The 13,428-nt window shown below is 44.5% G+C and overlaps 1 protein-coding gene across 1 annotated transcript; it reads left to right on the top strand.

The window, feature by feature from the left end:
• The first annotated feature begins 6,687 nt into the window (after positions 1 to 6,687).
• On the top strand, positions 6,688 to 10,104 carry vhll (von Hippel-Lindau tumor suppressor like). Its single transcript, XM_029743693.1, has 3 exons — positions 6,688 to 6,923; positions 7,180 to 7,254; positions 9,628 to 10,104. Exons 1-3 carry the CDS (start codon positions 6,731 to 6,733, stop codon positions 9,777 to 9,779), a joined length of 420 nt encoding a protein of 139 aa, XP_029599553.1. The 5' UTR covers positions 6,688 to 6,730; the 3' UTR covers positions 9,780 to 10,104.
• The last annotated feature ends 3,324 nt before the right edge of the window (positions 10,105 to 13,428 follow it).

Consider the following 13,428-nt stretch of genomic DNA (forward strand, 5'->3'; position numbering starts at 1 on the left):
CAACACTATCTCACCATACCAGCCCAGCAACACTATGTCACCATACCAGCCCAGCAACACTATGTCACCATACCAGCCCAGCAACACTATGTCACCATACCAGCCCAGCAACACTATCTCACCATACCAGCCCAGCAACACTATCTCACCATACCAGCCCAGCAACACTATCTCACCATACCAGCCCAGCAACACTATCTCACCATACCAGCCCAGCAACACTATCTCACCATACCAGCCCAGCAACACTATCTCACCATACCAGCCCAGCAACACTATCTCACCATACCAGCCCAGCAACACTATCTCACCATTCCAGCCCAGCAACACTATCTCACCATACCAGCCCAGCAACACTATCTCACCATACCAGCCCAGCAACACTATCTCACCATACCAGCCCAGCAACACTATGTCACCATACCAGCCCAGCAACACTATCTCACCATACCAGCCCAGCAACACTATCTCACCATACCAGCCCAGCAACACTATCTCACCATACCAGCCCAGCAACACTATCTCACCATACCAGCCCAGCAACACTCTTCCTGAAAGAAAGAAAGCCAAAGAAAGCAATAAGAAATACAAACCTCAACTATAAATGTATTAATATATAGAAGAATCTCTACTGTCTTCAGTTGAAACTGTAATCTCTATCCCCTGATGGTGTAAATCCTTTTCAAATCCTTTAAAGTTTCCATTCCCAGATAAATATTATGTATTCTAAAAGCCTAATCCGTTTACTTTTACATTCGGATTAAATAGACTTTTTGTTGTGAACCACTTTTTTTGGTTGAGTATTTATCTAGTCGTTTTATTTTAGATTACATAATAAAGTAGTATTAAAACAACAAGTACATTTGTCTCTTTTTAAAAAACTTTACTATTTAGTGTTTTAATATTTAGTTTATAACATGATGACACTACATGAACTGTGTAATATATCGTAAAAAAAACTTTAAAGTAATCCAAAACTGTTTTTTTTTTGGTGTTGTTTATTTCTTCATGTATGTAATGTAATGTATTATTAAAATAAACAATTTGTAAATGCTACATTTGGTTTCATGATTGTGATTTTACTTATCGAGTTCTTTACCTGGTTACATTACGCTCCAGATGGATAGACCTGCTAGCCAAAGGCAAGTACTTAGAACCGGGATAGTAGAACCGGGAAAGTAGAACCGGGATAGTAGAACCCGGATATTAGAACCGGGATAGTAGAACCGGGATAGTAGAACCCGGATATTAGAACCGGGATAGTAGAACCGGGATAGTAGAACCCGGATATTAGAACCGGGATAGTAGAACCTGGATAGTAGAATGGGGATAGTAGAACCTGGATAGTAGAATCGGGATAGTAGAACCCGGATATTAGAACCGGGATAGTAGAACCGGGATAGTAGAACCCGGATATTAGAACCGGGATAGTAGAACCGGGATAGTAGAACCCGGATATTAGAACCGGGATAGTAGAACCTGGATAGTAGAATGGGGATAGTAGAACCTGGATAGTAGAATCGGGATAGTAGAACCTGGATAGTAGAATGGGGATAGTAGAACCGGCATTGTAGAAAATGTGCCAGACTAGCCCGCCAGGCCAGTGACATTACTTTTCAAGTATCAGATGGCACAGATGTTGGACCCGAACCACATGTTACCCAGGCTGGCCAAAACCCCTGGTTAAGCTATACAAGACTGTTCCAGCTGGTCGTTCTGTCTCCTGAGAGTTTGTTCCAGCTGGTCATTCTGTCTCTTGACAGTTTGTTCCAGCTGGTCGTTCTGTCTCCTGACAGTTTGTTCCAGCTGGTCGTTCTGTCTCCTGACAGTCTGTTCCAGCTGGTCGTTCTGTCTCCTGACAGTCTGTTCCAGCTGGTCATTCTGTCTCCTGACAGTCTGTTCCAGCTGGTCGTTCAGACTATGAATGTATTTTTCTTCTGTGTGATCAGGCTGAGATGTGGTTACATTTCACACACACACACACACACACACACACACACACACACACACACACACACACACACACACACACACACACACACACACACACACACACACACACACACACACACACTTACCTATTTATCTAAAGGACAATATTTCCATCATTTAGTGGTTTGGTGGGTTCATCAGATCTTTATGAACAAGCCAACAAAACAGTCATTAGCAGCCATTTTAACTCATCACCACGGTAACAGAGACCCAGCTTGTTTTAGTCTTTGCCCTGTCTGTCTGTCTCGTGCTCAGAACATTGTTGTTCAGGCTGTAGTGGCTGTAGCAGGGGAGAGGAGCAGGGCTCTGTCCCTAAAGGCTCCCTATTCCCCATGGGCCCTGGTTCAAAGTAGTGCACTACATAGGGAATAGGGTACTATTTCAGACACAAACCCAGGAGTAATTCAGCATTAAAACAACACGTTTTATCCCTTTTGTAAATCTAAGGGAGGTTGGCGAAGGGCTGGGGCGAGCGTGACCCTAACCTGGGTTCAACTACTATTTGAAATAATTTCAAATAATTTAGCTGCGTTTGATAGAGCTTGTCTGGTGCAAAGGAATCAATAGAGAAGTGACAACCCTAGCAGCCCACCTGGCACTCCAGGCAGACTAGAGCAAACGCTGAAAGTATTTGAACAATTTTAAACAGTATTTGATCCCAGGTCTGATGGGATTTTAAATAGTATCTGAACCCAGGTCTGAGGGGATTTTAAATAGTATCTGAACCCAGGTCTGAGGGGATTTTAAATAGTATCTGAACCCAGGTCTGATGGGATTTTAAATAGCATCTGAACCCATGTCTGATGGGATATTAAATAGTATCTGAACCCAGGTCTGAGGGGATTTTAAATAGTATCTGAACCCAGGTCTGAGGGGATTTTAAATAGTATCTGAACCCAGGTCTGATGGGATTTTAAATAGTATCTGAACCCAGGTCTGATGGGATTTTAAATAGTATCTGAACCCATGTCTGAGGGGATTTTAAATAGTATCTGAACCCAGGTCTGAGGGGATTTTAAATAGTATCTGAACCCAGGTCTGAGGGGATTTTAAATAGTATCTGAACTCAGGTCTGAGGGGATTTTAAATAGTATCTGAACCCAGGTCTGAAGGGATTTTAAATAGTATCTGAACCCAGGTCTGAGGGGATTTTAAATAGTATCTGAACTCAGGTCTGAGGGGATTTTAAATAGTATTTGATCCCAGGTCTGATGGGATTTTAAATAGCATCTGAACCCATGTCTGATGGGATATTAAATAGTATCTGAACCCAGGTCTGAGGGGATTTTAAATAGTATCTGAACCCAGGTCTGAGGGGATTTTAAATAGTATCTGAACCCAGGTCTGATGGGATTTTAAATAGTATCTGAACCCATGTCTGAGGGGATTTTAAATAGTATCTGAACCCAGGTCTGAGGGGATTTTAAATAGTATCTGAACCCAGGTCTGAGGGGATTTTAAATAGTATCTGAACCCAGGTCTGAGGGGATTTTAAATAGTATCTGAACCCAGGTCTGAGGGGATTTTAAATAGTATCTGAACCCAGGTCTGAGGGGATTTTAAATAGTATCTGAACTCAGGTCTGAGGGGATTTTAAATAGTATTTGATCCCAGGTCTGTGGGCCGGTAAAGTACCAGCCTAGTAAATCCCTGTCTATGTCAACATAAGCCTGTGGGCTCACTGTGCCCAGCCTGGCCAGATCACACTATTACATCAGAGAGCATACACACGCACGCACGCACACACACACACACACACACACACACACACACACACACACACACACACACACACACACACACACACACACACACACACACACACACACACACACACACTATTAAAGAGGTCTAGACACCAGACCAGACCATAATATGGTATGTATTCCCTTTGTTTTGAACTGTACTAAACACACATAGAGGCCAGAGCTGTAGAGGATGGAGCTGTAGGGGATGGAGCTGTAGAGGATGGAGCTGTAGGGGATGGAGGTGTAGGGGATGGAGCTGTAGAGGATGGAGCTGTAGGGGATGGAGCTGTAGAGGATGGAGCTGTAGGGGATGGAGCTGTAGAGGATGGAGCTGTAGTGGATGGAGCTGTAGTGGATGGAGGTGTAGGGGATGGAGCTGTAGGGGATGGAGCTGTAGAGGATGGAGCTGTAGGGGATGGAGCTGTAGGGGATGGAGCTGTAGGGGATGAAGATGTAGAGGATGGAGCTGTAGAGGATGGAGCTGTAGTGGATGGAGCTGTAGAGGATGGAGCTGTAGGGGATGGAGCTGTAGAGGATGGAGCTGTAGTGGATGGAGCTGTAGTGGATGGAGCTGTAGAGGATGGAGCTGTAGAGGATGGAGCTGTAGGGGATGGAGCAGTAGAGGATGGAGCTGTAGAGGATGGAGCTGTAGGGGATGGAGGTGTAGGGGATGGAGTTGTAGAGGATGGAGCTGTAGGGGATGGAGCTGTAGAGAATGGAGCTGTAGGGGATGGAGCTGTAGGGGATGGAGCTGTAGGGGATGGAGCTGTAGAGGATGGAGCTGTAGGGGATGGAGCTGTAGGGGATGGAGCTGTAGAGGATGGAGCTGTAGGGGATGGAGCTGTAGAGGATGGAGCTGTAGTGGATGGAGCTGTAGTGGATGGAGCTGTAGAGGATGGAGCTGTAGAGGATGGAGCTGTAGGGGATGGAGCAGTAGAGGATGGAGCTGTAGAGGATGGAGCTGTAGGGGATGGAGGTGTAGGGGATGGAGTTGTAGAGGATGGAGCTGTAGGGGATGGAGCTGTAGAGAATGGAGCTGTAGGGGATGGAGCTGTAGGGGATGGAGCTGTAGGGGATGGAGCTGTAGAGGATGGAGCTGTAGGGGATGGAGCTGTAGGGGATGGAGCTGTAGAGGATGGAGGTGTAGAGGATGGAGCTGTAGGGGATGGAGCTGTAGGGGATGGAGCTGTAGTGGATGGAGCTGTAGAGGATGGAGCTGTAGAGGATGGAGCTGTAGGGGATGGAGCTGTAGAGGATGGAGCTGTAGAGGATGGAGCTGTAGTGGATGGATGGAGCTGTAGTGGATGGAGCTGTAGGGGATGGAGCTGTAGAGGATGGAGCTGTAGTGGATGGAGCTGTAGAGGATGGAGCTGTAATGGATGGAGGTGTAGAGGATGGAGGTGTAGAGGATGGAGCTGTAGGGGATGGAGGTGTAGAGGATGGAGCTGTAGAGGATGGAGCTGTAGGGGATGGAGCTGTAGAGGATGGAGGTGTAGTGGATGGAGGTGTAGAGGATGGAGCTGTAGGGGATGGAGCTGTAGGGGATGGAGCTGTAGAGGATGGAGGTGTAGAGCCAGTAGATGGTAATTATAGCTACACATCAAAGAGGGGGCGGCAGGTAGCTCAGCGGTTAAGAGCGTTGGGCCAGTAACCTAAAGGCCGACTAGGTGAAAAATATGTCTGTCTAAAGATTAGAGAATCAACAAAGTCTATAGTCAGTCTGTCTGTCTGTCTGTCTGCCTGTCTGTCTGTCTGTCTGTCTGTCTGTCTGTCTGTCTGTCTGTCTGTCTGTCTGTCTGTCTGTCTGTCTGTCTGTCTGGAGGGAGGGAGGGAGGGAGGGAGGGAGGGAGGGAGGGATGGAAACCAGACTAAGGGGTAGAAGAAGAGTGGGTTGGATCGGGGGAGGCGGGGTGTGTGTGTGTGTGTGTGTGTGTGTGTGTGTGTGTGTGTGTGTGTGTGTGTGTGTGTGTGTGTGTGTGTGTGTGTTGAGCAATGCACAGGCATTGTACTCGAACCAGTGTATGGTGGTAACGTAGCTTGTCAGAGACCATTAGTAGTGATTAAAGCACAAACACACACACACACACACACACACACACACACACACACACACACACACACACACACACACACACACACACACACACACACACACACACACACACCCTTAACTCCTGCATAACACAGGACCAGGACTCTCAGAGATCTTTAATAGGACTCTATTGGATTCTATAAGATTATTTTAGACTCTTTTGGAGTCTATTGGACTCTATTGGACTCAACTGGACTCTACTGGACTCTACTGGACTCTACTGGACTCTATTGGACTCTATTGGACTCAATTGGACTCTATTGGACTCTATTGGACTCTATTGGACTCTACTGGAACTCTAATGTACTCTATTGGACTCTATTGGACTCTATTGGACTCTACTGGACTCTATTGGACTCTATTGGACTCAATTGGACTCAATTGGACTCTATTGGACTCTATTGGACTCTACTGGAACTCTACTGTACTCTATTGGACTCTATTGGACTCTACTGGACTCTATTGGACTCTATTGGACTCAATTGGACTCAATTGGACTCTATTGGACTCTATTGGACTCTACTGGAACTCTACTGTACTCTATTGGACTCTATTGGACTCTATTGGACTCTATTGGACTCTATTGGACTCAATTGGACTCTATTGGACTCTATTGGACTCTACTGGAACTCTACTGTACTCTATTGGACTCTATTGGACTCTATTGGACTCTATTGGACTCTACTGGACTCTATTGGACTCTATTGGACTCCATTGGACTCTACTGGACTCTATTGGACTCTACTGGACTCTATTGGACTCTATTGGACCCTATTGGCATCTGTTGTTCCAAGAATGACGTTCCATGTCTGACTCGTCAGCGCGCTGAACAACAGCGACCTCTTGTGATTTGTTTATGGAATGACATCGTCGTGGCATTCTGAGTGTCACTGTCGTCATGGATGGACAGGAAGTAGTGAGTGTCGAAAATAAAACTCTCTGGTCTGTAAATTCTGATGTCGAAACCCACGTTAATTTTATTAACCAGTGGAAACAAAGCGCCCGAGCATGGTGGTTGGATTTTTCCGGACATCCAGTTTCTTATGGCGATATACGAACGAGCGGGTTATTACGTATGAATACTTTTCTGAGTGAGTCCCTCCCTCATGCAACACCGCTTTCTGCCTTTCCTTTATTTAGTCTTTCTTGTTTTACTCAAATACTTGATCTGTATTAAGTTTAACATGTAATGTAATTCAGCTATGGGTTGAACCAAGAGGACAGTTCTACCCCAACAAAGCATTACTCAGCTATGGGCCTTTCCCAAATGTTGAATTGAATGAGTTATAGCCTAAAGCTATTGTTCGTCACATTTAATTTCCCTCAATCTCATTCCACTCTCCGCAGCGCATCCATGGCTTTTCAGAGCCTCTCGAAATGGGGCGAAACTTTTAGCTAATCAGCAAGAGGTTTATCGTTTCTGAATGTTGTCATAACTACACCAGGTGTGTCCCTCTCTATGTGCCTTCCATCAACCCCGAATGTTGTCATAACTACACCAGGTGTGTCCCTCTCTATGTGCCTTCCATCAACCCCGAATGTTGTCATAACTACACCAGGTGTGTCCCTCTCTATGTGCCTTCCATCAACCCCGAATGTTGTCATAACTACACCAGGTGTGTCCCTCTCTATGTGCCTTCCATCAACCCCGAATGTTGTCATAACTACACCAGGTGTGTCCCTCTATGTGCCTTCCATCAACCCCGAATGTTGTCATAACTACACCAGGTGTGTCCCTCTCTATGTGCCTTCCATCAACCCTGAATGTTGTCATAACTACACCAGGTGTGTCCCTCTCTATGTGCCTTCCATCAACCCCGAATGTTGTCATAACTACACCAGGTGTGTCCCTCTCTATGTGCCTTCCATCAACCCCGAATGTTGTCATAACTACACCAGGTGTGTCCCTCTCTATGTGCCTTCCATCAACCCCGAATGTTGTCATAACTACACCAGGTGTGTCCCTCTCTATGTGCCTTCCATCAACCCCGAATGTTGTCATAACTACACCAGGTGTGTCCCTCTCTATGTGCCTTCCATCAACCCTGAATGTTGTCATAACTACACCAGGTGTGTCCCTCTCTATGTGCCTTCCATCAACCCCGTTGACAGACAGCTGTTATACACTACACTTCCTTGTGCTGTCGTTTCCTTTCCTCGTTGTCACCTAGATATAAAAGAGTCTAACCAATAGTAGCATTGACCTTTGCCCTGTCCCAGGCTACTATAGGCTGTTGTTTTATAAATGGTAGGCCAAGGCATCAGAGGAGAGTGTAGTGGCTTCCTTTCCTCTTCACCATAGCCACTGCCCTAGCCTGAAGCGGGGTCGTTTCCTACGCATACAGGGATATGGTGCAACAAAAAGGTTTATTCTTCTAATATCTAACAAAAAAATGATTCTCTAATCAACTTAAATCAGAGATTACTGACATGAAAAATACATAATATGACCTGTCTGTCATAATATGACCTGTCTGCCGTATGTCTGCATGTTTGTATGTCTGCATGTTTGTATGTCTGTATGTCTGCATGTCTGTATGGTCAAAAAACTATACCACTTCCGCATCTAGCTAGGACTCCCCCCTCCCAAAGGCCCAACTTCCTGCCTTTTTCCTAACACACTGACCACAGTAACACACTGACCACAGTAACACACTGACCACAGTAACACACTGACCACAGTAACACACTGACCACAGTAACACACTGACCACAGTAACACACTGACCACAGTACAATGAATTGGAAAGGGGGGGAGGGGCAAAAACTAAGTTCCACTAACAACAAATGAATACATCTCAATCAGGTAAATATAAATCATAAAGGTACCTAATATTTCATCATATACATGAATATATTTACACTAATATACATGGAGCCCTGTGTGTTCTGTGTTTTATACAGATATGTCCACCTGGGCTCTAACAGAGAGGAAAACAACCTAAACTATTGACACTTCCCCTCAAGATGTTGTTCGTGTCACCAGCCACACATGCGTTACTTATTTGGTATTTTACCCCTCAAAAAGTATTTTGATTGTTTCTTTCTGTGTTCCACTATTGTTTATAGTAGCCTGGGACCCAGATCTTTTTCTGATCTGGCCAACTCCTGATGGAATTGTCGTGACCAATAATTTGGCTTGGCAATGGAGTAGGCAAAAATCACAATCAGACCTGGGACCAGTTCTGTTCAGGAGTGTTGACAGATCTGGGACCAGCTCTGTCCATGAGTGTTGACAGATCTGGGACCAGCTCTGTCCGGGAGTGTTGACAGATCTGGGACCAGCTCTGTCCGGGAGTGTTGACAGACCTGGGACCAACTCTGTCCATGAGTGTTGACAGATCTGGGACCAACTCTGTCCATGAGTGTTGACAGATCTGGGACCAACTCTGTCCAAGAATGTTGACAGACCTGGGACCAACTCTGTCCAGGAATGTTGACAGATATGGGACCAGCTCCTTCCAGGAGTGTTGACAGATCTGGGACCAGCTCTGTCCAGGAATGTTGACAGATGTGGGACCAGCTCTGTCCAGGAATGTTGACAGATGTGGGACAGGCTCTGTCCAGGAGTGTTGACAGATCTGGGACCAGCTCTGTCCAGGAGTGTTGACAGACCTGGGACCAGCTCTGTCCGGGAGTGTTGACAGATCTGGGACCAGCTCTGTCCGGGAGTGTTGACAGATCTGGGACCAGTTCTGTCCAGGAATGTTGACAGACCTGGGACCAGCTCTGTCCAGGAGTGTGTAAAAACACGTCAAGTTTGAAAGACGTCATTGTTTCTCTCTTGTGTTCCAGTGTACTCTCTCCAGGAGTGTTGTCTGATGCTAATCCGTAATCTGGTAGAAGAGGAGGACTACGACAGACTGGACATCCCCGAGTCACTGAAGACAGATCTCAGACAACAGCCTGACTTACTGAAGGAGCTGGGAATAGGAGTGTTGACCTAGGATCAGTTGTATCATTTAGATCACAATGAATCAGATTACATGGACAGGGGGGGTGACCTGATCCTAGATCAATTCTCATACTCTGAGAAGCTTTATGCATAACAGGCCACTGAATAATGGACTTTCTGTTGACCAAATGTAGCCTTTTTTCCCCCTGCTCTGAACTCGTTGGTGGCTCTAGAACAGTGGCAGTCAAAGTCTGGTTCAGGGAACTGCAGTGGGGTCGCGAATTAAGAGTACTTATTATTATTAAGAGTACATATTATTAAGATTACATATTATTGTATGGGACAAAAACAATTAAAACATTTAAGAAATATATATATATATTTTTAAATGTATTTGTTTGTTTCTTTTGTTTCTTTTCATTTTGATGATGGATGAAAACACAATGAATTTAAGGTTATTTGGGGTGAGGTCGCAATAAATTCTTGAGGAGAAAATGGGGTCCCCACTGAAACATTTTGAATACCACTGGCTTAGAGCATTTGAATGGAACTTGTCCCTACCCTGAACTCATTGGGCACAGCGCTTTATGTCGACCAAATGTAGCCTTTTCCTAGCTTGGTCCCAGATCTATTTGTGCTGTCTTACCACCTCCTATGGTCATCAAGACGAGATCAGGCTAGCCTTTCCCTTCCTCAAAACACTCAACGTATGGAATGTATGAACAACATATTTAGGTTTAGAGCAGGTTGAATGGAACTTGTGACCAAACATTATAACAGAGCCTATTAGCAACACAGTGGGCCTGCTCCTACTTATCAGCCAAACATAGTTTATACCGGATGTTCAGTGCCTTGCAGAAGTATTCAGAACCCTTGGATTTCATCACATTTTATTGGGCTACAAAGTGGGATTAAAATGGATTTAATCATTTTTTTGGTCAACAATCTACACAAAATACTCTAAGGTCAAAGTGGAAGATTTAAAAAACAATACTTTTTGATTAATAAATATTTTTATAACTAAAATATAGTTGTTGCATAAGTATTCAGCTCCCTGAGTCAATACATGTTTGAATCATCTTTGGCATTGATTCCAGCTGTGAGTCTTTCTGGGTCTCTAAGAGCTTTACACACCTGGATTGTACAATATTTGCCCATTATTATTGAAAAAATTCTTCAAGCTCTGTCAAGATGTTGGGGATCATGGCTAGACAACAATGTTCAAGTCTTGCCATGGATTCTTTAGCAGATTTAAGTCAAAACTAACTTGGCCACTCAGGAACATTCACCGTCTCCTTGGTAAGCAACTCCAGTGTAGATTTGGCTTTGTGTTGTAGGTTATTGTCCTGCTGAAAGTTGAATTCCTCTCTCAGTCTCTGGTGTAAAGCAGACTGAAGCAGGTTTTTTTCCCTCTAGGATTTTGCCTTTGCTTAGCTCCCTCCCGGTTCTTTTTATCCTGAAAAACTCCACAGTATTTGCCAATGGCAAGCATACCCATACCATGACACCACCAGGCTTAAAGACAAGGAAGCAGTTGTTAACCTCTATTATTTCACACAGTGAGTCCATGTCACTTTTTATGTACATTTTACTCCTGAACTAATTTTAGGTTTGCCTAAACAAAGTGGCTGAATACATATGCAACGATTATATTTTAGTTAGGCATTTATTTTTCTTCCACTTTGACATTGCAGAGTATTTTGTGTAGATTATTGACAAAAAAATGACAAATCCATTTTAATTCCAATTTGTAACAATAAAAAGACACTGTAGGTGCGTTCACCTGGTCTAGTGGTATAACTGGTTCTGTATAGGTGAGTGTTCACCTGGTCTAGTGGTATAACTGGTTCTATACAGGTGAGTGTTCACCTGGTCTAGTGGTATAACTGGTTTTGTAGAGGTGAGTGTTCACCTGGTCTAGTGGTATAACTGGTTCTGTAGAGGTGAGTGTTCACCTGGTCTAGTGGTATAACTGGTTCTGTAGAGGTGAGTGTTCACCTGGTCTAGTGGTATTACTGGTTCTGTAGAGGTGAGTGTTCACCTGGTCTAGTGGTATAACTGGTTCTGTACAGGTGAGTGTTCACCTGGTCTAGTGGTATAACTGGTTCTGTAGAGGTGAGTGTTCACCTGGTCTAGTGGTATAACTGGTTCTATAAAGGTGAGTGTTCACCTGGTCTAGTGGTATAACTGGTTCTGTAGAGGTGAGTGTTCACCTGGTCTAGTGGTATAACTGGTTCTGTATAGGTGAGTGTTCACCTGGTCTAGTGGTATAACTGGTTCTATACAGGTGAGTGTTCACCTGGTCTAGTGGTATAACTGGTTCTGTAGAGGTGAGTGTTCACCTGGTCTAGTGGTATAACTGGTTCTGTAGAGGTGAGTGTTCACCTGGTCTAGTGGTATAACTGGTTCTGTAGAGGTGAGTGTTCACCTGGTCTAGTGGTATTACTGGTTCTGTAGAGGTGAGTGTTCACCTGGTCTAGTGGTATAACTGGTTCTGTACAGGTGAGTGTTCACCTGGTCTAGTGGTATAACTGGTTCTGTACAGGTGAGTGTTCACCTGGTCTAGTGGTATAACTGGTTCTATAAAGGTGAGTGTTCACCTGGTCTAGTGGTATAACTGGTTCTGTAGAGGTGAGTGTTCACCTGGTCTAGTGGTATAACTGGTTCTATACAGGTGAGTGTTCACCTGGTCTAGTGGTATAACTGGTTCTATACAGGTGAGTGTTCACCTGGTCTAGTGGTATAACTGGTTCTATACAGGTGAGTGTTCACCTGGTCTAGTGGTATAACTGGTTCTATACAGGTGAGTGTTCACCTGGTCTAGTGGTATAACTGGTTCTGTAGAGGTGAGTGTTCACCTGGTCTAGTGGTATAACTGGTTCTATACAGGTGAGTGTTCACCTGGTCTAGTGGTATAACTGGTTCTGTAGAGGTGAGTGTTCACCTGGTCTAGTGGTATAACTGGTTCTATACAGGTGAGTGTTCACCTGGTCTAGTGGTATTACTGGTTCTGTAGAGGTGAGTGTTCACCTGGTCTAGTGGTATAACTGGTTCTGTACAGGTGAGTGTTCACCTGGTCTAGTGGTATAACTGGTTCTATACAGGTGAGTGTTCACCTGGTCTAGTGGTATAACTGGTTCTATACAGGTGAGTGTTGTCTAGTGGTATTACTGGTTCAACTGAGTTAGTGGAAGCAGACATATCTACATGAAAATGTAAAACACTCAACTTTACAATTTAATCAAGAAATCAAAGCATATACAATTGATGGTTCATTCACAGTTCACCAAATAGATGTGCAACTATTTTACTTTCCACATGACAATTTGTATTGCACTTGCAGGTTTGTTAATAAATGAATGACTGAGGAAACAGCCTAGTAAAATCCCTTCATAGTATTTACATGATCTCAAATGGAAACCTCTTGGTATTCAAATCTGTAGTGTTCTTCAGATTCCCTTTCCTGACAACTGATGTGGTATTATTCTACTGTACATTGTTCTGCCCACCAGGTAACTGGTTGAACATGTTTCCTGGTCCCAGAGCATCCCTCTGTTTGCTGGCATATCAAATCTCTGTCCCAAATGACCCGTAGGGCTTTGGTCAAAAGTCGTGCACTATATAGGGAATGGGGTCCCATTTGGGACACGGCCTCTCGTCAAAAGTAATGCACTATATATGGAATAGGGTCCCATTTGGGA

This window comes from Salmo trutta, unplaced genomic scaffold, assembly GCF_901001165.1.
Source record: "Salmo trutta unplaced genomic scaffold, fSalTru1.1, whole genome shotgun sequence".
NCBI classification, from domain to species: Eukaryota; Metazoa; Chordata; class Actinopteri; order Salmoniformes; family Salmonidae; genus Salmo; species Salmo trutta.